This window comes from Chroicocephalus ridibundus, chromosome 5 (genome assembly GCF_963924245.1).
Source record: "Chroicocephalus ridibundus chromosome 5, bChrRid1.1, whole genome shotgun sequence".
Taxonomy (NCBI): domain Eukaryota; kingdom Metazoa; phylum Chordata; class Aves; order Charadriiformes; family Laridae; genus Chroicocephalus; species Chroicocephalus ridibundus.
In genome coordinates, this window is record NC_086288.1 from 60,533,419 (window position 1) to 60,560,817 (window position 27,399).

General features: G+C 35.4%; 1 protein-coding gene across 5 annotated transcripts in view; it reads left to right on the forward strand.

Annotated features, from left to right (window-relative positions):
• Positions 1 to 27,399, forward strand: part of SLIT2 (slit guidance ligand 2) — a 266,756-nt gene that overhangs the window by 215,738 nt on the left and 23,619 nt on the right. For 3 of the 5 annotated variants that reach the window (XM_063336090.1, XM_063336087.1, XM_063336088.1), the window contains 9 exons: positions 1,157 to 1,225; positions 3,582 to 3,653; positions 3,880 to 3,951; positions 5,330 to 5,401; positions 7,930 to 8,093; positions 13,362 to 13,486; positions 13,620 to 13,717; positions 15,144 to 15,283; positions 19,331 to 19,357. In XM_063336090.1, coding sequence (XP_063192160.1) covers positions 1,157 to 1,225; positions 3,582 to 3,653; positions 3,880 to 3,951; positions 5,330 to 5,401; positions 7,930 to 8,093; positions 13,362 to 13,486; positions 13,620 to 13,717; positions 15,144 to 15,283; positions 19,331 to 19,357 — 839 coding nt within the window. The remainder of the gene's footprint in view (positions 1 to 1,156; positions 1,226 to 3,581; positions 3,654 to 3,879; positions 3,952 to 5,329; positions 5,402 to 7,929; positions 8,094 to 13,361; positions 13,487 to 13,619; positions 13,718 to 15,143; positions 15,284 to 19,330; positions 19,358 to 27,399) is intronic. The other 2 variants (XM_063336089.1, XM_063336091.1) reach the window with 1 other exon arrangement.

Below are 27,399 nucleotides of genomic sequence, written 5' to 3' on the forward strand. Positions count from 1 at the left end.
CTGCAGCGTACTCGAAGACATTAAGCTCAAAATTAATCTAAGAATAGCTGCTCTTAACTCAAGTGTGTTCCAAGTATTTGGATGGCTAAAGTATCTTCTTTGTATAGGGAAAATGAGGGTGTAGTTTTTACTTGGGTTCCAGGAGACAAAAGTAATACCACCAAGCAGCAAGTCATTTGCTCTAGTTGAGAAACTAAAGACCTTTAATCTTCCTGCCAGTCTCTGCTCTATTTCAGAGAATCAGGTAAATTCAGCACTTATTACCACCTCCAAACTACTTGCCCATGTTACGTGAAGAGCCAGTCCACTTGCACTTTGTACTGACTGGCTGGACACTGGAAACTTTTTAGGCAAGGCTTGTTACCTTCCTTCGCCTGTAACTCCTGTTACGCCTCTAACGCCTGTGACTGGTACAGGTTGATGGCTCTGTACCTGTTAACTCTAAGGATGAACAAGTCTGTTACTGAGAATTATGAGCATGGAAGAAGAGCAAGCAATGTAATTAATATAGGAGGAATATAATACAAAGAGGGGAAAAAAAAATATCTAACTTTTCTCATGAAGGGTAATTGATTACTGTCTTTAGTCCCTAACATACTCCATAGGAACTGGCTTGTAGAATGTCATGCTTGATGTATCATGAAATAAACAGGAAGAAATTAGGGAAGATGACCTGAACTGCAGGCATGACAAATTAATTTGCTGTTAGAGCTTGGACCAGCCCTCGCTGTTTCTACTGTAAAGGACTAACTCTGCAATGTCAGGGTCTGTTTCTGTTTACAATAGCTCAAAATCCACACTTAATGTTACTTGCAGAATTCAGATTTACTTTTCAGCTGTAGGTGTGTGTGAAGTGGAGATGATAAAGACCTTTTTTTGCAGTCTTTACAAAATAGTAGAAAGTACTATGTAAGAGTTGGTTGTTATTACTGTTACTTCATAATATTCAGAATATCTGATACAATAGCATTTGGATCTTAGGCTACAGGTCTTCAATTGTGTGTCTAAAAACCGAAATTTGTATGCAAGGTTTCTTATAAATGGAAATATTACGTGTTCGTTACTACTTTTACTGTTGGATTCTAAGATTAGTGAATGAAGATGGTACTGTTTTAATGAAAAACATAATGCTCTATGTTTTATTTTTCTATTTTAGTTATTTGGATGGAAATCAGTTTACCCTTGTTCCAAAAGAGCTCTCCAACTACAAGCATTTAACACTCATGTAAGTAGTTTTAGAGCAACATTCTCTACTGAAATGAAAAAAAAACCCAAACCAAACCAAACCAAAATACCCAAGTCCATTATACCTGGTTTTAGTTATAAGAGAAAAAAAACCATAAAATGTATTGTATTTTTTAGCAAATAGGATACCCAACCATATTTTATAATGGAGGATGTTTTATTCTACTTATCACATCCTACATATAATATAGTTAGTTGGATTTCCTTCCAGTGGTTCCATCACAAACAGGCAGAAATTATAGTTAACCTGAAAAGAGATGTATGATCGTAAAAAGTTGGGGTAATTAGGGTGAGGTGTTAGGGGAATACAGCATTTTGTTACGCTTCACCCCATGGTATGCTTCACAAAGGAATAGCACATAGTGTTGCAACACTTGAGTGTAACCCCTTCTGTTTCTCCCACAATATACGGTCTAACGACTCAAGAAGAGAGCTTCTCTACAACACCTTACTCCCACCTCTGTTGCTGACTCACTCTGTGATTTGAGGCAAATCACTACCTGCTCTTAAAATTTATTACCTCTACTTCATGAATGATTTGCTTATGATTTCTGAACCTCTTAAGAGTACAGTGAGAGAAGCAGGAACGTGTTGATGTAAATGGCTGTAATTCCATGGCCTTTGTTAGGACTATAAAAATTTATACCAGCTGAGGTTGAGCTGTGTAACATTCTGAAAGCAGTTTGTGGTTTCATTATAATCAGAATAAAAAGTGGAAGGGAGTAACAAAATCCCTTAAATTTAGAGCTTTGCTGCAAAAATTGAAAATGGTTTGGCATTCAAAAACAAGAACTTGATTTCCTTTTATTTACCTCATGCTAGAGAAAAGTGGTCGTGGTCACAAATTTAGAAAAAATGTGTTTCCAAAACTTCTTGTATTTTGCAAACATCAGGAAAATTCCTATAGGAAATATTTGTGGATTGTTTAAGGAAGTTATACAAGGTCTAACTTGCAGCACACAGAAAATACAAACTTTGGAACCTCAGTACAAGAAGTAAGTGTATAGATTGGACTGTGAGCAGTAACAGTATTGGCGGAGACTAGATATACGTCTGGAGATTAGGTTAATTAGAGGCATAGTGACAAGGCTACCATCACAGAAATTAGGTACTCACGGTCTATTTTTGACAAATGCAGCCAGAAATCATATAACTTTACCTCCTAATCAGAAAATACACCCAATCAATTTAGCAGACAAATGTGATGCACTAAATTATAGATGAACAGTAAATACAATGCAAATAAGATGAGTATTAACAGTCTCCATTTATAAGACCTGTGGGGCACATTATTGTAATCTCTTCTGAATGTATCCTCATACTGCTGTTCTGAAGTTGAGAATGTTCCTCATCTGTGTTTGGAAAACCAAAACGCTATGCATAGTTCTTCTGTGGCCAAACAAGGAATTACACACAAGTCTCCCAAATTCCAGATTAACAAGGAAAATGGTTTATTTCTAACTTTTTCTGTCTCTTTTGAATAGATTTCTCTGTTGTACTCACCTACTATGTTTATTATTATGAGTCAGTGGTCTTACATGCTTTAATGAAATTTCAAGCAGAGAAATCCGTATATTGCATAGCTATTCAACAATACTCTTAAGTTGAAATATCAAGGTCCCCTCGGAAACAAATGCTGTATTTCACCACAAAATACAGTAAACAATAGTGAAATAGTCAACATAAAATGAAAACTAAAGCACAATATGAGAATAAAGAACTAGCAGTATTCACATTTAATACAGCAACTTCAAAGCTTCTTTGAAGCTACCATCTTTGAAGCTACCAGCGTACCACTCCAGCTTCCATCATACTTATGCTTAGGATTTTGTTCATTAGAATATCGAACAACAAGAAAGATGTTAAGGTTTTCTGTATAAATCTTAGATAGTGTTCTTTATAATAATAGCTGTGGGCTTTGATGTTGTCAGCATATAAGTGTTAAGTAGAGTATTAGATGATATTTACTCAGGTGTCATTAGGGACATGACTAGAATGATTCCCACTTTAAAACATCACTTTCATTTCTATACTGGGGTTCCTGTAGGATTGCATTATTAACTCAGGAGCATGATGGACATTGCTGTTGTATAAGAATGCATTGCGCTGCTTTTTCATCTGTGTTGAAATGAAAATGCTTTTCATTGATCAAGCCTAACACTTGCTGGGCTTGTATATGGCATGTGAGAATAAAAATATCTGCTGCTTTATATATTGATACCAATGATGATACTACTTCTACTAATAAAAATAATGTGTCTGTCAGTTTAACTTACAGTGTTTCAGGACTGGGGCAGTCATTTTAAGGTCTGAATTTCTGAATTTATTTTTTATAGAGATTTAAGTAACAACAGAATCAGCACTCTTTCTAATCAGAGCTTCAGCAACATGACTCAGCTGCTCACCTTGTAAGTTTAAACATGTAACAGTGACTTTTTGGAAGCATTACAGTATTTTTTTTTTGTCGTGGAAAGAAAGGACATTTAGTTTGTATTAAAGCTTGCTTGTTGTGGAGGCTGTAAAATAACTTGTTTCCTAACTACCTATGTGTGCAAAAGCTGGTTTTGGTCGTGCTCTGCATTTTGTTTACTGAATGGCTGGTATACTTGCTGACAGTATTTTATATATTTTCAGAATTCTTAGTTACAACCGCTTGAGGTGTATCCCTGCACGGACTTTTGATGGGTTGAAATCACTTAGGCTGTTGTAAGTATTATTTTTCTACCCATTGCTATTTTCCAGAGTTTTAATTTGTGTACAGCAGATAGCAAATCTGTAGGAAATTACTAGGTTTTCAAACCTATCAGGTATTTGAGAAGTGATAATTACGTAGCCTTAAAAATCTAGGTGGCTTATTTCTGGGGAATTATATTCTCAAAATGCTGCACAAGAAGTTATGTGACCCTGGACAACATTGTATATACAGACATAGGCTTTTTACTTTTCTGCTTTTTAATCATGGCTGTATTTCTTTTTTGTGTTATGTTCTTCCTTGTTACAGGTATTAAAGTCTAACAAAAATGCCGTATGCATAAATTCCTAAGTGTATATGAGAGGATTTTGCAGTTGAATTTTGAATATTTGTATTCCAATGATAAATTTCTTTCTTTCTTGTTTCATTTAATATGGGAGTATTTCCAAATCCATTACATCATGGTTAACTATTGAAAATCAATAATATTACTTTTTGCTTCCAAGAAATCTTTCCATTTTACCACTAGGAAAAACATGGTTGAAAGAGCACAAAAAGGGACAAAGGAAAATAAAGAACAGTCAGTCTAGTTTACTGCTTCCCTTTGCCATTAAGAAAAAAAAAACTGCAAAAATTCGTTCTCAAAAGTCCCCAGCAGGACATGTAATTTTTGCCCCCATTTGGGTAGTTTATAACTATTCAATAGCTTAGTTGGCTTAAGTATCTCAAGCATGGTATTATTTAAGTCTGCTCACGTAACTTCAATTATTTTATATAAATATGGATAATTTCAAGAACCATAATTGTATATGTGTTAGATAAAAATGTAACTGAATGGATTTATAGAAAAAGGAGATATATTTTTGTGCAGGTTTGCTTCAAGGGAGATAACACGAGTCCCAGTATTGTTGCTCAATAAGGTCTTTAGTTCTTTAACTTTACTATCAATTTAGGGCAACAATCTTAATACTTATATTAGTGAACAGTCAATGCCTGTATTTTCCATTAATCCATGAAAGATTAAAAAAAATGTATGAACATACTTAATGGGAATTTCAGGGAATTGCTGAAAAAATCAGAAATACTAACTTTTCTGCTACCCCTAAATCCAGCCGTTACTTTGCAGAAGTGTGACTACTTTTAGCAACCTTTATTCTTTCGGTTTAAAATAATTGTATTATTAATATTTCTTAGGAAAAATCAGGATGAAAAAATCAAATGACGAGTAGGCTGCCAGTTAGAGCTTAAAAAAAATCACAACATCTGGAAACACTGAGGACTGGAAGAAAAAAAAATGTGAAAAGCTGAAAACTGTTAACAGAAGATGAAATTTGCAAATTTAACCTGCTGATTTTTATACTTATATATTATTCTGCTTGTTTTCTTTTTAAGGTCTTTACATGGCAATGATATTTCTGTTGTTCCTGAAGGAGCTTTTAATGATCTTTCAGCTTTATCACACCTGTGAGTATTTAGATGTACTTTTTATGGCATGTTTAGCAAATTTCATATAGTTGAACTAAGCCAAAATGCAAAGGTCGGCTCTGGAACAAGCTCATGCATCAGTCCAGGCTGGGGACTGGCCAGAGAGGTAGCAGCTCCGGAGAAAAATCCTGGGCCTCCTGGTGGGCAGCAAATTAAACGTGTCTGCCATGTGCCCTTGTGGCAATGAAAGATAAAGATGCTCTGTGCTGAATTAGAAACCGAGCAGCCAGGTGACTGAGGACAGTGGTCACTCACTCCCTTCTGCTTGGCCCTCCTAAGGCCACATCTGGTATATGTGGTCCGTTTCTCCAGTACAAAGCAGATGTGTATGAAGCAAAGCAAATCCAGGATAGGGGCAAGCACGGTGGGGAAGTGGCTGGATCCTATGAGCTGTGAGGAGAGGCTAAAGGCTATTTAGCCTGGAGAAGGAGATGCCAAGGAGGGACCTAATAGTCTTTAAGCCTCTAAGGGGATTAGAGCAATGATGGAGACAGATTTTTCTTAGAAGTGCGCAGTGAAGAATAAGAGTCAAGAATCACAAGCTGCAACAAAGAAAGTTTGAACATAATGAAAAACTCTTCACTGTGAGTGTGGTTCAGCGTTGGAACGAACAGGTTGCCCAAAGACGCAGAAGAATCTCCATCCCTGGAGATTTTCAGAGCTCAGCTGGAGACAGCCCTGAGCAATCCCGCCTCTGACTTTGAAGTGGGCCCTGCTTTGTGCAGGAGGTGAGACTAGATGACCTCCAGAGCGCCTTAAATTATCCTATGATTCTGTGTCAGCTAAGTTGACATTAAATACATGGCATCTGATTTCAGAACATAATTTGAGGCAATACTTTTCCTGATTTTAATTTGCAGTGGGAACCTAGATTAGAACAAGTTACTATCTATAAACTTCATTGTGTTTATAGATAGTTATTAAATCCTTGCCTGCAATTGAGGAGTAAGTTGACTAGTGCCTTTAGGTGTATCTGGTTTTTGTGTTTCTGAACAGCTGCAGTTGTTAAAAACTTAATTATCTGTTTCTAGTTCAGTATTAGACATTTACATTTAATTTACCATTTCTCAGAAAACTGATGATACTGATTAAGCTTTAAGTCATTGACAATCCATTCAAATGCCACTATTAAACTAGGTTATCTGCATGAAACATCAGTAAAACTTATATAGATTTGATTACCGTTGCTGTTATTTGTTTCTTAATGGCCACCAGTTACCCTTGCTAACATTCTGATTTTAGCAGAGCAATGGTGTTATCTCCATTCAGGCTGGCATTCAGTCTGGCAAATGTGGAGTGGACAAGTTCTATGTGTTTCTCCTTGCATGGCAAGTTTCCTGTCGCTAGGTCTGATTTTGTTACTACTCTGGCTTAAGCCTAACTAAACAACTAGATATATATTTTCTTGTGTTCAGCTGGAATTATGTAGCAATGCTCGAGAGGGATTCCTGCTCAGTGTGGCAGAAAAGAGTGTTTCAGCGGTGGTAGTTTCTACCGCTGTTGCTTGTCAAAGATTTTCTTGTATCTCTAGAAGACCTATCGATCCAAAGTTGTGGAACAATCTGAAAAAAAGCACTGAAACATCTGGACAATGAGGGTGTTCTAATATTGCCATTTGACAGTGCGTGCACATGTCAAGATTATCTGTTGAAAGTTCTATGATTACTGTATTTCTTAAAAGGAATATGAGCACATCTTTAAAGAATAGCACAATGCTTCGATCCTCCAAATTAACTACACAACATATCATTGTTCTCAGAGTTTTAAGACTATTTATAGTTTCTAGCAGAGAAAACAGACACTTAAAGAGCCTTTACAGAAATTAATTCTGAAAATCTCTAGCTAAGCTAAATTATTTTTAATTTAAAAAAAATCATATTTATTTAAAGAAATGGATTTGCTTTCATAACAAGGCAATTCTTATGTAAATATCACAAAGCTAGGATAATGTAGTTTTATTTACTTACGCAGCAGAGACCTCTTACAGAATTCTGCACATAGCTGTGAGTTCAGTGGGAGAGCTCCAAATAGGAAATAATTAAATCAAATTTGGAAGCTTAGAAACAGATGGTTTGTACCAGCCTGGGAGCCATAAACTGAAAAGGAAAAATATCAGGGTGGAACTCTGTGGGGTTGCCTTGGCTGCTTCGGAAGAAATACTTTATTCTTGCTAACTTAATTTCCCAGTATCAGTTTCATTCCACTGATGCAGCTGATCTTGGCCATTACATGCCCAGGGTGAAACAGAGCTAGTTAGTATTAACTCTGCAAAGTTCACACATAATGCAGCTAAGAATAGCTAGGTTTCTGGACCAAGTTTAGTGCTAAAACCATCACTTCTTGATTTAGAACACAAATACAGACACTTCATGCTCTTAGGGTCAATGTGGTGGAGGGAGGGCAGGTTTGTGCTTTGAAGGTCTTTTTGCCAATCGGTTTTCTGGCTTCCCTTTTTAAAAGCAGCCATTTAAAACTTTATTCCCTTTTTGTTTGTCTGTTTTCCACAGGGCTATTGGAGCAAATCCTCTGTATTGTGATTGTAACATGCAGTGGCTATCTGACTGGGTAAAATCAGAATACAAAGAACCTGGTATTGCACGTTGTGCTGGTCCTGGAGAAATGGCAGATAAACTTCTTCTCACAACTCCTTCTAAAAAATTTACCTGCCAAGGTATTGTTGTTGTTTTTTTCTCTTTGAGGTGTCGATTTTGAATTTTTACAAATAGTTGAGCTGTGAAATAAGAGTCCCGTGTGCTCTAAATACAGTTATTATAGCATCTTCACCAGCCTTGTCATCATTCCTCCTCATATTAGGGATGTAGCCATTGGTTCCATTCAGGACCTCTGTTTATTTTAAAGACTTCAATACCTATTGCTTTTCAGATAGATGGAGAACAAAGTCTTTGGACTTGCAGTACAGTATTCCCCAGCACATGGATGTACAGAGGTACTTGGTACTGTCTCAGTCATGAACTACAGTTTAAACGTCTACAATTCCCTTAGTCCTTTTCCTTCAGACTGTTTACAGTAAAAACTGTAAATACATCCATAATCCTTGCAGTCTGCAATTAATTGCACCAATATGTCCAGAATGCTTCCTTTGATATTCCAGAAGAAAGCATTAAAAAAAAAAATTAAAAAACAAAACCCACCCTGTAGATAAAGGGATGTGATTACCTCTATAGAGGTCTCTTTCTAAAATGTTGTTATATGGGGAGGTTTCCCAGGGTTTGGACCAAGACTATTTATGTCCATGTTGATACCAATGTTGCTGGCATTTATATCACAACTAATATTATTGTCTGTTAATTCCTAGGTTCTTTTTCTGGCCCTTACTATTTTTTTTTTTTGGTTAAAAAAGTACCTTTTTTACTCACGTGGAGAGAGAACTTGGTTTGTTTTATCGTTTAATCTTCCTCTATTCCATCCATTTCTGCCTTCTTAAATATGTTGAAAACACAGAAAACTTCTGCTGTAGCTTCATTTTTCATGGTCCTGATTTAGAAACATTGAAATCCCCAATTGAAAAAAAATAAAAACCAAACCAACAAAATTTACATGTCCTTATACTTGTAAGCTGTTATTAAGTTTATAGTTATTTCTGAGGCATCAGATAAATATGATTTTAAGTCTTGTAGAAGTCTCGCAGTCTAGATAACCTTCAGGCTATTTTGACTTACTCATCTCTTAATGTATCTTCAAAGGTGAGCTTAATCGCTTTGTAATTTTTTCCATAAAAACACAATGGGACTTTGTCGGAGTTTGTCTCATCCAAGGTTGTTCTTTACTGCATGTTCATCCTATTTAGTCTTCTTAGGCTTTCTGTCAAAAAACTTTTTTGTAAGCAAAAATCACTGGAACCCATTTTGTTGGTTGTGGCACCAATGAATTATCCCTCCCTCCAAATCCTTCTTGCAGTTTTTCAACAGTACGTCTCTGAGGTCACGCCAGTGTTCATTGCATATGACGCTCATCTGTTGCAAAATCTCTTAGTCTGATTTCAGATATTTGCTGGCCAGGCTGATGGTTTTCTCTACAAGCATCCACTGAACACTATTGCAGATATGCTCTTATTACACCCTGTTGAAGGAATATAAGTGAAAGAATATTTGCATGGACATGAAGGACCTGTTTGGTTATTTTCCAGCTCTGTCAGTTTTAAAAACTGTACCACCCCTGCCTACAATCATTGTTACATTTCTGTCAGACAATCCAGCAAATACATCTTAGTCCCCCTTGCCCACCAGAAAATATCCTTTATATTATTATGCAGGGTAAGAACTGTATTTGTTTCACTTCCAAGAGTGGAGATCTGGTATTATGGATACCTTTGAGAGAAAATAATTTTCCTGCCACTGTCCTATGAAGATGCTCATAATTACAGATTGCAAATCAGCAGCTTTTCAATGACATGATGGCCCTGTAAGACATTATGTGTCTGTTACTCAAAGATAAGTAAATTTATCTTTTGCTTAAAAATGAACTGCTGAATGGAAATTAGGAAGATGCTATATTCCTATTAGAAACAAAATTTCAGGCTACGAGTGAGAGGGCTGTTTTTGGAATATCTGTTGATGGTCTGCTATTGTGTATATATTTACAGGAAAAGAGTAGCGTGTTATTCCTTCTTAGCAGTACCTCTGGATTCGACTGAAAGTGAAATGGATGCTTGAATTTTACTTACATAATGAATAGTTCCCAGTGAAAATGAGCATTTTAAAATGAAGTCTCATATCAGTTATAAAGCTCCATAAAATCACTGTACCTTACTCTAATTTTATGAATTTTTTCACTCCAGGAATCATTCCTTAGTATTTTCTTCTTTCAGCTGTTTTTCTACATTTATGGGTGTTCTTTTCTTTTTTTATGTGGCCTCTAACAGATTCTCAATCTTTTACTTTTACCCCTTTACCATCCATGCCCTGCTTCTAGAGATTCCAGGGCCTTGTGGTTTTCTGATACCAGGTAAGGTTGTAAGTAGATCTGGAATGGATCATCTGCTTAAGAACGGACCTTCTGACCTTCCTTTTGTGTACCTCAAGCAAACTTCTTTCCTAAGACATGCATGTTTATTGTTTGTTTTCCCCTTTGATGAATTTACAGCTGACTCTTCATGATATATCATTTAACGTATTGTATGAACAGTTTTGTTCTTTCAAAAGCCTGGGTTTAAGGTCTGAAAAGTATCTGAAATGATCGTTTCCACTGCATTGTACTAAAATCAGTGATTTAATTAGCAGCTTTAGTATAAGTGAGGCAGTGTAGATACTGATTTTGAGGCCATATGCAAGAGAGAATAGGACTCAAAAAATGTCAGAGCTCAAAGTTTTTCTTGCAACAGGTTTATCTAGAAGTTGGTTTTGGGAGGGTTTGTGTCATGTTTTTCTTCAAAAATAGTAGATAGCTTCATGTGTGTGTCTATGTCAGTAAAATACAGTTAGGTTTTCACTGTTTAGAAAAGAATACTGCATATTTTTTTCTTTTATTTTAAGGATTTTTTTTCCAGTTAGGGCTTATTCAAAAATATATATGTCTACATATGAAAAACTAAACAATTCTTCTTCGTATACAAGTCTTTTAACACATGCAAGCAGAAAGAGGAATGGAATGGTGTAGTGCAAATCAAAATAGGTTCCAGAACGGCCTTTTCATTAGACTTCTAGTAAAAATATCTGGAACACTTCAAATTTTTGATCTTAGAACTGAAGAATGATGAATCAAAATGTTATTTTTTATTGGATACTACATATATAATAGTTTGAAATAAACGTTTACAGCACAAAATCATATATAGTGTTGCTTAGTATCTTGTTGAGACTTAGGTTCCCATTTTCTGGCTCTGTTTTGGAAGTGAGATGTAGATTGCTAATCTGTTTGGGAAAATAACCATAGTTACTGAATATTTTTTAATTCATGCCAAATAATTAGCATTTTATTGCATGAGACGTAGACAAGAGGATGTAATGTTCAGAATAAACAGTTGACTCAAGGAAGCATAGACTTCCAAGCTACAGCAGTGTTACAATTTATTTTTTTTTTTTTACAGTATGTGCCTCTTGCACCTTATTTTTTTTTTCACAGAACCTCTTAATGTACTCTAGCAATAATCAGCAATAGTCTAGAGTACACAGGCAGGGCTTTCTAGATACTATGGTGTTTGTTTCAACTTTTATACCTCTGCTGTTTGCTGGTCTAACAGAAACTTTAATTAGGTATAGATTTCTCTTTCAAAATAAGGTAATAAAGACAAGAATAGTCAATGATTCATACAGATTGTGGCTTTGGCAATCTTATCACAGATTACCGTGTTCATCCCTTTGGATTTGCCTGCAAGCTGTGACATAGAAGGAAACCAGCAACTGCAGATTTTAAAAAAAAAAATTAAAAAAAAATTTCAACCTCTCATTGTTTAACATGCCCTAATGAATCCTTATAATCCCATGGCTTCCTTCCATGCCACATCCTTTACAATGGCTTATCTGAGATTAATTCTGTAAAGATAGTTAAGAAATCTAAGTTTAAAAAATACAACCCCAAAGCCCAATGTCTCAGTAAAAGTGCCCTGTTAGCTTTGGGAACTTTGCAGTCTGGCTCTTTTTGTGTTAAACCTGTTATGGGGCAATCAGGCAGTTCCACCAGTAGGTCTCAGGAGTTTGGCGTTTGTGTCTAGTTAGAAGAAAACACTGGTTATTCCTTAAAATGTGCAAATCACTTGTGGATAACTGAAGTTTATTTTTGTAGGTGAAATTAAAATTAAGCTGGAGGCAGTAATGTCATCAGGCAATAGAGCTGGCGATAGTAGAGAATGTATGTTCATCCTCTTAATAGGCATTTGGACAAGTCACACATTTTCTTTTACAGTAATCAAACTTTTTTCTATCGCAAAGTGTATGAAAATGCATCCTTATTTATATACAGGTGATTTCTAAGTTTTAACAAAGAACCAGCGATTTCTTTGACAAAAAAAGAAAAAGACAAAAACAAAAAACCCCAAACAAACAAAACAAAAAAAAAACCAAACCAACCTGATGGTTCCTAACTTGAAAACTCATCATGAAAAGGCATTTCAAAATTGTAAAACAACAGCAAAATAAAGAAATATGTCAAATATATTTATATAATAGCGATAAGATTTATGTAAGCCAAAGCTCTAAGTCTAGCTCCTGAAACTTAAGGTTTTGTCAATATTCATTTCTGAATTCTGTTGTTATAATCATTAATATAAAAAAACTAGACTGCAAGCATAGATTGCAGCCCTCATTTGCACATAGATTCACGGTACAGTTTGCATTATTTGTGGGCTCAACTAATGCAGTAATGCACAGAACTGTGGCTGACTCCATGAGGGAGCAAGGAGCAATCCAGAGCTATTTACAGTGAGATAGCTTGGGCAATGCAGTTTACGTTACAGTTTATAGATGTTCACCCAACTTACAGGTAATTTTAGTGGTTCATTTTGTCATCTCTGTGATCCTGCAGATAAAAAATAAATTAAAACAAAAATACATTCAAAATAGTGTTCTCAGTAAGACCATCGAGGGAAGGATTGCAAAATGTGATAGCCTTTTTTCTCCTGGGCAATTTTTACCTCCTAAAGAGACAACAGCTGAAATCGTATTCTTCATTTTGTTAATACAAAGGAAAGGTAATTATCATGATCAGAAATGTACAGATTTCAAAGACTGGGGTTATGGAAATGGCTTTAGAGTCAGCTTCTTTTTTTTTTAAAAAAAATGATAATTAAACCAAAAATCTAACCCCAAATTTATTTGGTCACGTCAAAAGAATGAAGGACAGCCCAGCATTCCATTCATATAGAAGCACCACAAAGTCTAAAATATAAATTTCATTTTAAAATTTAAAGCAACATGGCAGATATATCCTGTCAAATATAAATTATTAGTTGATTGTTTCTGACTATCCAATTTCTATTTTTAAGGGCCCGTGGATGTTAATATTCTCGCTAAGTGTAACCCCTGTTTATCAAATCCATGTAAAAATGATGGAACCTGCAACAATGATCCAGTTGACTTCTACAGATGTACTTGCCCATATGGTTTCAAGGTAGGTACTGAATGAAGAGGAAAAAGCTTACTGAAATGTAAGCTTCTTCTTATCAACCTTTAAGTTTTTTTTGACTCCCTTCAACTAGTCTTTGCATTTTCTTCTTAAATTATAATTGTTGTTCCCTGCATAGGGTCAAGACTGTGATATTCCCATTCATGCTTGCATTAGTAATCCGTGCCACCATGGCGGAACTTGTCATTTGAAAGAAGGAGAAAAAGATGGTTTCTGGTAGGTTATTTTTAATTGTAATAACAGGATGAAAAAACCACTGAGTTTTATATGCTGAAATAATTTTGGTGTTAATCTTTGGGTTCTCTGTGTTTGCTGGTAAGTGCACCACAAAGGCAGATTTTTCAGTGCTTCTGAAGTTTTCAGAACATGTCATCGTCCTTGGAAGGCTTCTAAAGCTTTGAAACTGTTAAAAACAATAACAAATGATTGTGATTAGTTGAGGCATATCAGGTCAAGACAACATAGTATTGACTTCATTATGCTAATTAATAGCTAGCTAGTTCCCTGCTGAAAAAATCTCACAATTCATCTGTTGTCGTCTGTATTACTTCAACAGACAGCATGTAAATGATAAAATGTAAATCCCAGTGAAACAGAAAATTAATGATTCATTTGAAACTCACTATGCCAGCAGATAAACATGCTGTGAGCGTTTTTAATCTTGAGTTATTTAATCACACAGTACAATTACTCCAGATGTACTTCATGAATTATGAAATAAAGTTCTTTAGCATTCTTATGTGAAATTATTAGTCATTTAATAATCTAGACCTCAAGCTTGTTAGAAACGACACTTCAAAAAGATACAATTCATTATCCTGCAATTCATTATGACATTATTCTTATTTTTAAATCCAAATTCTGCCCAAAGATTAAATAGTTTTCTATTAAAAATTAAGTGTATACATCTTAATATTATGCCTCTTGAATTTGAAGTGATGTAGTCATGCGTCAGAATTTGACCTTTTTCATTTATTTGTTTAAACACTACATATTTTGAAAAGCAAAGCACTCTCATAATGAAAGCTGCAGAAATTATAGATAGTGCATATTACATGAAAATGTATGTGTAGTCATGTTTAGGTGATCTTTTACATTTACTATCTATTTTGATGTATTGGTTTTGTATAAACATACTTAAAAGTAAAAAAAATTACAGCTTCGAAGACTTTATACAAGCTTTGTTTTTATCTATTAATGCATGTATTGTGCATGGAATGTTAAACAGAGCTTTATATTGGTGCTTTTAACTGAATGACGGTGGAATACTACTATTACATCCTAATCCCTGATTCCAGTCTTTTCCACGTGTTTAAAACAACAAAAGCATCACTTTCCATAAGAAATATAATCTAATCTTATAATATATAGGTAGCACGCTTTCAAAAGGAATTTTAAGTGACTTAATTTAAGAAGCTCCTTAAACTAAAGATTAAGACACAAATTTAGAAATTTTTTTTTGTAATTTAAAAGTATGAAAAATATTTTGGTAACATTTATTATATCCTTTTTTACACTATATCAACCACATTCCTTTATGGGATCATGATTATGAATTATTGTACCTATTAATTTTAGAACTTCTTGTCTGGTCTCCCCAACTAAAATGTCCACGTGGTTAGTTTTGTCTTCTGTATTACAGGTGCACTTGCGCAGATGGATTTGAAGGTGAACACTGTGAAGTAAATGTTGATGACTGTGAAGACAATGACTGTGAAAATAATTCTACTTGCGTGGATGGAATTAATAACTATACTTGCCTTTGTCCACCTGAATATACAGGTAGGAGTATAAGAGAAAGTACAGGAAAATGAAGGATTGCCACCAGAACAATATTATTTTTCAGTTTGTAGGTGAATTAGTAGCTACTCTACAATTGACTTAAAGCCAGGTTTCCCTCCATATTTTTCACCTCTATGGTTCGTAGTCAAAAGTAGACCTAATGACCACTCATTAATTCCTTTGTTAATTTTGAAATGACAGCATTTTGATATTCAAAAGATCATTCAAAATGCGTCCCTCCCTACTGTTTACCTAACCCAGACACCCCAATGAAGAACCTCTGTACCTGCAGAAATCTGAAAAACACTCTGCTGTTATCCCGTATACCTCATGTTACTAACAGGCCAGAAAAGGATCTGTCTGCCAGTAAGGAACTGAATTTGGCACCCCTGGATGCTTTCCTGCCCTCCGTTAGAAATATTAATGCAGAGTGTGATGCCTTCTGTTCTAGCACACACACAAAAAAAAGGAAGGATCATTAAAGAGTGTCTAATTATTTGTTTCTATCAGTTGGCGGCCAAGCCAAAGCACTCCCTTCTCTTTAAGACAGAGGGTTTCTTCCTTGCTGTCATCATCCCTGTGGGAATGGAGGATAGTTAGAACAGCAACACTGGAGAACAAGAAGTAGGATCTATTGTTTACATTGATCTGGTTTATAGTTTTACTAACTAGACGGATCTATTTTCTGTCAGCTAGTTGACCACTAGGAGAACACAGAGCTTTAATTCACAAAACCATGATTTGAAATGCATAAAAAAGAAACGTAAAATCCACCATAACTTGAGAATTAACTCTACTCAGTCGTCCTATATCTTTACTTTAATCAATCAATCAAATTGGAGCTCTGGAAAACTGAGAGGAGAGGTGAATTCCTGAATTAATTTCATTTATTGAAAACACAGCTAACTCCTTTTTAATCCAAGGTATTTTCACCATTAGTTCTACAACCTACTGGATTGCTCAAATGTTTTAGGGTATTCAAATTTAAAGTCAATATTTAAACCTTGGAAACCTGCAGTGAGTGGAGATGATAGAACACAAGAATAAGAAGTACAACTTCATAATCTAATATATGTATTCATCCAGTACTTATGCTGGATTAATGTTTGGTAGAAATTTCCCCATACAGATTAAGCTACAATACCTACAGCAATACAGGTTAAAAGTATAAGTAGCCAGAATAAGGTATTTAATAATAAGTGGATGGTCCAGGTCTGGAAGAACAGACATAATCTTCTGCTTAGACAAAATACTGTTTTGCCAAGCACTGATACCTTAATACCTAAGAGCAATTGACAAATCAAGCCTTAGAAACAAATAACAGGTAACAGCATCAATAAGTAAAGACAGGTGTTTGCTATTTCTCCTATAACTAGTATTTCAGCTATATGTGAGATAACCTTCAGCTCCCCCGGGGTCAGTTGCTATGTCCTTTAAAAATGGGATCAGATATTCTACTGTGTAGGCTGGCAGAAAGCAAACCAAAGTCCCATCAGTCCAGTATTGCTGTTCCGTGGCTTTGTGCTAAGAGGTTTCATAGATCCATTGGATAGTGTACAATTCATTTGCAAGTGCATTCTTCTTCTGCAGCTTTGCAGGTGTTTTTACCTGTGTCATTCATTTCTTCATTTTCGACAGTGCTCTAGGTGCATTTAACTGCTAGAGTCGATAACTTCTTGTATTCACAGTATGCCATGGGGGGGACTGTTTTGTATTAAATATGCATGGAGTGGACACAAAGGCTTGTTTATATGTGCTAGCCTAAAACTTTGATTAATTGCGCTGTTGCATTTCTGTAATATTGTAATTGAAATGTACATTTTACATTTACAACTGAAACGGCAATCGTAGCATTACTCTACACATCTATATGGTTAGAGCAAAAAGGAGAGTGTAAACATCGGTAACGTCTGATGTTTGTATTGCGGTTGTACTTCTTTAGTCAAAATACAAGAAAGTGTATTTTTAATTTGATTCCTATAATTCTAAAAGGACAATACTATGAGTTTGCATGGCAAGTGTTTTGTTTGCTAACTGTAATTCTTTCAGAAAAAGAGATTCGCTTTTGCAGATGCAATGACTGCTCATAATCGCTACCAAAGTCAGTAGGTCATGTGAGTAGGTGAGAATCTTTTCACCAACTCGAAAATAAACCAAAACAATCTACTTGTAATCAGTAAGTTTAGCTGTTCTGTTTTTTAAAAAATGGTGAGAATTTACACTATCTCATCGGATTTTTTTCAACATGTTATCAAATACAAAGACACGTGTATTTTTAAAACATACAACACCAGAGCCTCAACTCATTTTATTGATGTTGGGCAAAAATTGTAGCAAAAGTTCAGGTTTTTCAATCCACAGGATACTACAATATGCTATCTATCTTACAAAGCATCTGAGGATAGGACACAATGGGCGAGAGCATAAGTCATTTTTGAGATTAATTGTAAGGAGAAAATATAAAACATTGAGCTAGTCAAGAGGTCTTCATGTCCATCATCCTTGATCTTGCATAATAGTTAAATAACCTTCAGGGTGAAGAATTAAACTGACAGTAGCCTGGACACATCAGGATCTAGAAATCGTAGTGTTCAGAATAAAACGTAATCCTACAGTTGCCTCAGGTGTGTACGAGGTAGCAAATTATTTCTAGGATTTTTTTTTCTCTGGCCTATAGTCTGATTTGACGGATAAATAACAATCGCTGTCCGGTATGGATACATCAATTTTCATGAATGATTTTCATTTTCAAATCTTATGTAAACGTTTAGATTTTGGTATCTGTTCTAACAGGTTAAAATCAGATATGTGTATTGCTAATGTGTTTTCTTACGAAAGGTATTTTTCACTAAATGAATTAATGTACTAGCTGGGAAAAGTAGGTTCACAATCAGGAAAAGAGGCTAATATATTCAGTAGGAAAAAAGATTTTTAAATTCGGAGAGACTTGTCTCTAGCTCAGAAAGTCCCTGAGCTGTAAATTGTTGGAGACTGGGACGGCATCCCTACCAGGAAAATACCACCATAGGCTTGTCCGGTTCTCTTTTCATTCTGTTGGCAATACTTCAAATTGTCTGTGTTCAAGATGTCACAGCATATATGTACTGACTGTGGAAGTGCACCAGATCACAATATTTTTCTGTGTGAATGCTTATCTGCAAATACGCTTTACATTTCAGTAGCAGAGTATAAGGAAAAAGTCAGCTGAAACCTGCTGCTATGAAATGTAAATCATTCTTCTCTAAAGTTTTGTTTACATGTGGAGGCCTAGTTAGAATCTCAAATTAACTCTCAAAATACATATAAAAACTACAAAAACTGTTGTAAAGAATGTTGCAGTGAAAAACCAAACAGACACTTTTCAACTTTTGTAACAATCCCTTCAAAATAGACACTTCGCAAGGGCGCACTGTTGATTTAAAACCAAACAATTAAAAAAAGCTTATTATGTTGTTGCCTCAGAATCAGTAATCCATTTTTCTCTGCCTCAGTTAAGTTTTACAGTTACCTCCACAGTTACAGTTGGCAAGACAAAGAATGGTATTTGCACTATACGATGAGCTTTCTTAAAATCACAGACTGTAAGCGTGAAACAACAGTAAGCAAAAGGAATCAGCGGACACTCAGGGTGTCTGATGAAGCCTTGAGAAATAAAACATTTAAAATACCCCACTATGTCCTGCACTCTTTAACCTTGCTATTCTCTTAACATTATCATCTCCTTTATTTTAACCTCAGCCTAATAAACTTCAGGTCATTTTATGTACATTCTATAGATTACAGATGATCATTTCTCTTGCTCATTATCATCAGCCATTAGATCACAGATCTAATTGATCCAGAAGTAAAGCCTTTCTTATGCCACCGGTGGCACGTACTTCTTACCTTTTCTGTTTGTTTTGCTCCGCTGTAGGTGAGGCTCTGAAGCTTGCTTCATTTTGCTATATCAACCTCTCTGCTGCTATAGTTGTGCATTAGCTTAATGTGCTCTGCTGTTGTATTACAATGTAAAAAGTCTCTTGTCTCTTCTGTCTTTGTCACTGCAAGCTGCTAATCTGAATGAAGTGGAAAAAGGTCAGTTGTCTTTTAAGCCTATTTTCACTTACTTTGGTTTCTCACTTTCCTTTCCTTAAAGGTGCATGGATTTCAGTTCTTACAAATGATCAAATAAATCGTATATAGGTATAATTTAGAAAGCTCACTGCAAATCCTCAAATTAGGCTCTTGCTGTGAATACATGTCAAAAGAATGTCGTTGAAGATACAAATCACTGTGCAGGACTACTTTAATACTACCTTCATTGTCTTTTTTTCAGATGTATTAAAAATTTGTGCAGACACTGGTAGAACTAACAAAAAAGTTTACGTGGTGATCTTCTGAAATCTTTCTTCTCATCACCTTAAAGACGTACCTTGGTTCCATTTTAATGTATTCTCTGTTGTATAGCACTGTCTTGCTTTAATTTCTTCATTAGATTATGGTACTGGAAAGCAAGCTGGAGTATAAAATGGCAATCTTCTTGCTCGTCATTTCTGTGGCTTTTTTTTTGCTGTAAATACCTAAAGAAACTGAAATGACCACATTAAGCTGAGGCTTTGGTACAAGAAAGGTAATAGTGGAGAGATTTATGACAGTAACTTTGGGTGGTCCTGACTTTAAATTTGTTTTAAAGTCTCTGCGTAACACCTGTCTCACTAACAGAGATAAACCATCTTCTGTACAATCTGATCATCTATACAATCTGGGCGCTAACATAATCAGTGACGACATATTTATGAAGTTACATATTTAGTTTTAAAAGCAAAGGAATCATCTTGTGGAGTATTTGCCATTAATTTAACTTGATAAATATATTGTGCAGTCTATAAAGCAATATAGTATTTCACTAGTAATAAAAATATGTTCATTATCCATGAAATAACATGTTGAGCAAAGCTGCAATTGTAACATCTATGTTGATTAAGTTAGACATCTGATGAATAATTTCTTACAACTTAAACTCAGATCCCAAATTCTCTCTGTAACTGGCAGAGAGAACTGGACATTTCCAGAAAGTTATTCCAACCACAGGTGTTCCATACTTAAAGCTGTATTTCATTTAGACCTGTTGCCATGTTTGCATTTTGTTATTACTTATCTGGACATCAAAGATAGCCTCCTGTTTTTCTTTCGCCTTGTCACTTCCTGTTATTTTTTCTACATTGTGCTGTTGCTATTGCAGTACGAAACTGGTTGATTTTGTAAAAGAGTACTTGTCCCTAGAAAAACAAGGAAAAGTTCAGTCTCAGTATAAATAAATATAAAAGTTGAGTTCTTTGTTATTCTTGGTTTTAGTCAAAAATAAACCAAACCAACCAACAGACAAGCCCAAGCAGATTACGATAACTAGTTCGACATCTGTGATTCATGGATAAAATTTTGCTTTGTCACTGATTTCCAGTAGCGTAAATTACAGAATTTCAGGATTTGCTTCTGGAAATTAATAGAAAAACTTAATTTCTATGTTCATGAAAAATAGCTTTTCAGATGGAATGTAAAGGGAAGAGGCTACTATGAAGAGACTCCGGTCTCCATTTCAAGTTGAAGCAGCTGCTACCTGTGTATAATTAGTCTTCTGATAGTTTAAATGTCTTTTAATGTGATTAAAGGCAATGAATCCTAAACAGAACTGTATTCACTGTAAATGTATTACACAAGTGTGAACTATAACATATTAAAATTATTGATTATATCAAGAACACATTCCTCACAAACAAATTATCAAACACCCAGTGGAGGTGAACGAAGTTCAGCACCAAAATTAGGCAGATATGTATGTGATACATACTTGTATTAGCTTGCCAGCTGAACATGAAAGTTATTAACGGTCTATAAGTTGCTTGGAGGATCACTCAGTTTTATCATGCCAGACATGTTTTGAATTGTGACAGTAGTAGGGGAAAAAAAAAAAAGGGAGAATTTTAAGTAAAATCATCTCAGTTTAGGCAAGCCATAGACACAGATAGATATATATATGTTTCAAAACTTCATTACGTGGCCTTCTTGCTACTACAATAAAGAAGTTGAGTTATTACTTTCAATTCGCTTGGTAATCAAATAATTACCTGCCTAAAATTTAAGCATGCAAGTAATCAAATGCAAATCATGTCATATCAAACTTGATAAAATGTTTTATTATTTCATTAAATTGAGATCATAATCCTCATTCTTGTAAGAACTACACGTGTTATATCTCTTAGAATAGAGATACCTTTGCTACTCTTGCTTTTCATCACTCATTGTAAAATTTTCATCTAGCTTAATATACTTCAAATGACTATTCTATATTAAAAGCTCAGGTATTGAATTAATTTTACTTCATTTTCATGAAGGGGGCATATATGTTATATCCTTGACAAGCTGAGCTACTTGCTACTAGCTTGATCCCTGCCATTACTAATTCTGGTCTATAATCTATCCTTTTGTTTTCCTTAATTGTCTTAAATCTTACCTGCCTTAAAGTTACTATTTCTTTGTTGTTGCCAAACGGCATATGTAAAACTAGAAATGTTAAACTAAATAAGCACCACCTTACACTAAGATCCATAAGCATGATGGATGGGTGAACAGAGTTAAGCAATGGTGAAAGATAGGAACAGTCCAGCAATTAATTGGATCTAGAGTTTGACTTAAAAATTAAATTCAAAAAAAACCTTCAGATTTGTGGTTATAAACTGCATCCTACAGTGCCTGTGAACTTTTTTTAATTGTCAGCAACTTTGTCCCTCATATAGTAGATATTTTTATTTGCCTTTTCTGAATAATGAGCTCAAGACTTGACATAATTTATGTGGTCTTCTGCTCATCAAACTCAAGACTTCATAAAAATGCAGCACTTTTCTGTTTGTTAAATGGCACTGACATTTCCCAACCACTCCTACACTCTATTGGCTATTTGAGTCAGAAGTAATTAAACAGAGACCTCCAGTCAAAGACTCAGATAACAATACCTGATTGATAAAACATAAATACTGCAGAAGTTGACTCACAAAATATTGCAATCAAGGTCAGAACCTGGAATGTACATATACGTACACATATAAAATCCTGCTATTGTAGCAATTACCAATCAGTCTGTAATATATATTTGTTATTTTAGCTTTGAGACAGTGAATAATTCTTCTAGCAAAAACCTGATTTTCATAATTAAGACCATTCTTTCTTTTGCATTCTGTTTCTAGTTTTTATTCTAATATCATACTCAGCTTTACTAATACACTAGTGATTTTAAGCTTGTTTCTTCAGTAACCTTGCCTGTAATTTGTAATGTGCTATTATATTCAGAAGCCCGTGTCCATTTGTTTCAGAGCTCTCCTCTTCATTCAGAAATACAGTGGCTGACATTGCTTTATTTGACTATATTTTGAATTTATTGCCCAATTATTCAAAATAACAATGATGTAAACCCTTTTTCACCTCATTGCCTTGTTCCTCATTATTTGTTGTACTACATGTATTGGAAAATCCAGAGTTAAGGGTCTGTTAAAAAGGGTCTGATAAAAAGTTTTTTATCACCATGTTTCAGTATTTAAAGTGTGGCAACAAAGAAGACGGAGACTTCCTTTTTACAAGGAGTCACATGGAAAAGACAAGGGGTAATGGATACAAGTTCCTTCTGGGGAGATTCCAATTGGACACAAGAGGAAAATTTTTCACAATGAGAACAATCAGCCATTGCAATCATCTCCCCAGGGAAGTGGTGGATTCCCCATCATTAGACACTTTTAAGATTCATCTGGACAGAGTGCTGGGCCATCTTGTCTAGACCGTGCTTTTGCCAAGAAAGGTTAGACCAGATGATCCTTGAGGTCCCTTCCAAGCTGGTATTCTATGATTAAGTTTTTCTGTTATTTATGATTTCATCAAGTCATAAGAGTGAATTAGCATACACAGAGGAAACACAAACTGACCTGGGAGTCTAGCAAACTTATAACTTTGGTTACTTTATCAAGGATTACACGCAATTCATCATCAGTATGTAGTAGTGTTGTCTGGCTGTTTAAGTCTGCATCATCCTCTATATCTAGCTGCAAAATCTCAGTAAATATTCCAGTCTTGACTTTGGAGGGTTTTGTTCATTTGGACTGTGCCAACCACGCAAAATTCCGCTGGTTGCAGTGTTACTCCATACCACAATTCAGACTCCCTAGATTAATTAAGCAAGATGTCTTATGAAAAGAGTTATTGCTGGTTCTAATTAAACTTTGGAAGCTTTTCATAGGATTTTTGACACTTTATCCACTGCTTTTTTTTAAACAAACTAGTCTGTTGCTTATTTTCCTACATACAGAAATGTTCCCATCTTTCAAAAACATAATTACTTAGTCAAGTGCTTACAGAAGCCTCAGTTACAATATTATTAGATGAATAAAAGAATGTACACACACATTGGTGTCAAGCTTCCTTGAATTGAGACATTTGTTTCACAATCTTTTTTCATTATTTTGAAGTATTTGGTTTTTTAAAACATTGCATTACGCTTCCCAAATCAGGGAACTCTCTAAGATTTCCTTTCAGTGAAGCCAAGGAGCCTAACTTGGTAAATCTGATATTTCCTTCAGTGAGTGTTTCACTTTCATCACTATCTTTCCAACAAAATTACTTTCTCCCCTTCACCTTGTCTCAGTTAAATTCTGAATAACACGTTGGTTATTCAGTATGCTAAGAGAGATGTTGCTTGATCGGGAAACTATTCTTCAGGGGTTCGGATTCCATGTCACATATTTTTACTTACCTTTTTTATTAACTTTTTTGCAAACAGTAATATTTTAATTATGGGAACGCTCCATTCAGAATATAAATCTGTTAACAGTACAAATTAAGACCTCAGACTTGTGTTATTTTGGTTTTTTCTTCTGGTATTTGTATTTTCATTCAGAAATTCAGTATCAGATATACATATTTTGGATTCCATCTTGAATTTTTCTTCTTTTTACTGATCCTCTGTGCAAGTCTGTCATGAATGCTGCACTTTCTTTGTAGTGAAAGTTTGTACTTTAGGTAAAACTGACTTTTTTGTTCATAAGATTTTTTGCATTATTATTTCATTACATGGACCGTCATGCTACCTGGTCCAGTGGGAGGTGTCCCTGTCCATGGCAGGGGGGTTGGAACAAGATGATCTTTAAGGTCCCTTCCAACCCAAACCATTCTATGATTCTATATTTACCAGGTCCTTTTCTTGAGTCCTGTTTCCTTCCCTAGGCTAGTCACTAACAGACTCAAACTGAAAGCTCCCTCCAGTGATACGATTCTGACTTACTTCACAGTTTGCAAATGCCAGGAGACACTTTCCTTCCTTTTATGCTGTCACAGCACAAAAAGTCCTGTCTTTTAAAGACAAGGGGGCTTTTGAATCATTGTTTCTCTTCTTTCTCAGTCTGCGCATTTTTCTACAGAGTGCTCAGATCAAAGTCTGACCGTAATCTCAAAAATACCTGCTGATGTTTGCAAGCCATTTGGCTGCAGGAGGCCTGGTAGAGAAACACTGCTCAATAAAGCTGTTTGCCACACAGGAAATTTCAGAGGTCTGTGCCAGTAATAATCTAAGCCATGGCCCAATTACTACGCTGTAGCAAAATCAATGCCAGTTCAGTAAAGTGGACAGCAATGGTGACATTGCTTGCTTCTGTTATGCCAGTCCTAAATTGCCTTTTTCTAGGTATTTGGGGAGTTTTCCACTGAGCTTTTACTGTGAATCTATCTAGAGACGGCAAACCTCCAGCCCTGCTTAAAGATAGGCTCAATATGTCACTTTCAGAAAGTCTCTGATATACTGTTAGAATTAATAATCTTGGGAATGTTTAGAGGTGTTTTTCTCCAAGTCTTGTAAGTCCTGAACAGCCATATTTTTATTATTTTTAATTGGGGTGTCACATATTTTTCAGTTCTGCATGTAATTTAATATAGAATATATGCCATAATTAGATATTTGTATGGGAGGGGGGTGTATATCTATGCATATATACACATATATGTAGGCACATATATACATTTCTAAGCCATAGGAATGTGTATAAACTAGGTTAAAAAAACAGTTATTTTTGCTTATTCTACTCCGTGTTCCTGGAAATCTGAATTCTCTGTTCCCATGTTTATATCTCACTTTCAAATGTTGCTGGCCTTTGAATGGATTTCAGCTATTACAAGTTCTGCAAATTGACTAAATGCTATGTGAAGAATTACTTCCTCTTGTATATGTATTTGTTTGAACAAAACCCTTTGAAAAGAGAAAGGGATCTGGGTTTTGTTTGATATATCGTGGGACGCAAAGAATCCCTGGTATTTCAGGATTCCTTGTGCACTGACCTAGTCATAACAGTTGCACATTTCCAGACTAGTAAGTCCATTGAGAGTTTGAAGAGGCTTTGAGGACAGAATTAAAATCCTTTGTATTAGTCATCTTCAGTGGCCTGCATTTGATCGTCATTCAGTTTCCTATATATATTGACTAAGTCACATTGTTACTGACAGTTTTTCTGAGGACTGTTAAGTAGCCTGTGCTTGAAAGCCATTTTTTTACATTAACTCAAAGCTTTATTTGGTTTTGTAAGGAAAATGCACTACTTGCGAATTGGTAATGTGCTATCAATTACTTTTTTCTTTTTCTTTTTTTTTTTTAAATCTTTGTGGAGAACCAGTCTGGATGGCTGCAAAGTACTTGTTGAGCTGGTGTTGGCCTCTCCTCTCATTTTTGAAGATGTGGAGGTCCCATGTCTTGTCACACTAAGCATACATGTTTCAGATGTGTTTTTAGCCAGCATAACCATCTTTGACTCTGGTTCAGTTTTGCCTTCTTCTCTATCCTTGCTTTAATGTAGACTCTTCCTCAACTCTTTTAAGTTTTTGTTTATTTGTCCATCATTTGAAAGAAGTTCTACATACCCTAAGACATAAGTCCTGGCAATAATATCTCAAGTCCTAGGTAGTCAGTATTCATATTCACAATAAGCAGTTTTAGACACTAGTATGTAAGCACACTTGCTGTGGAAAGGACAAATTTCTCTGGAGTATCTGTTGAACCTGTAAAAAAAAAAAGAAAAAGACAAATAGACCTTTAACCATCTACTATTGCTTTCAGTTTATTACGATGTGTACTTCTATAATTCCAGAGAAGCCCATGTAAGCAAGAAGGCAGCTTCTGTGTGGTGCTAAGTACTTGGCAAGGAGCCATGTAAAATGTCAGAAACCTTATTGCTTAATGACAGTAGTAGCTGATCAGCTGATACACATACACACGCACGCGTGTGTATGTATTCTGGAAGATATCTTCACTCATATACTCTCTCCAAAATCTCCATTCCAATGTTATTATCCTGTACCTTTCTCCCTTTTGCCAATCTACCTGTTCCTGATTCTACCCTCATTGTGTCCCTACGTGGTCTGTCCTTCTTTCCCCATACCCTGTTCATGGTGGTGCTGCCCTCATCCTCAGTACTGAGGACAGTTGCAGGAAAGAGGTGAGGCCACTATACGCTATTTTAACCTCGGGCTGCCCTCCAGCACATACTGATTCTTCAACTAACTACACTGCAGGCCACGACCACACTCAGATAAGCAAAAGTGAGGGATACCAAATATTGTGCCTCTTTGAAGGAAAGTTCAACTGGAGCAGTGAAAGTCTTTGCTCATCCACTGCTCTTCTCTTCCTCATTTTGGTGTACGGTTCTACTTCTCTTTGCTCACTAGCTCATGTTTTATTGCTTGATAAATGACAAGGGGCAACCCTACTCCTTTCATAATTTTAGGGCCTCATAGACCTGTGAGTCCCTGAATTCAGCAGTCATAGGGTTTATACCCATTGATTATACATATATGCTTCATAAGGATGCTGGAATAAGTATATCTATCTTACAAACCAGAGATAAACTTTGTGAGTGCACTGTTCATGGCATCTTCTGATTAGTTAGTCAGGGAACAAGACATTGTTGATCTGTTTACACACTTGTAAGTGTTTTCTTGTCATAAAGTTGCAAATAAAATCATAATTTAACCATATTAAAATATTTTATAGATTATACAGCCCATGTTGGAAATTAGAACCGCTGCTTCTAGCAGCAGGGATGGGTAGACATTTG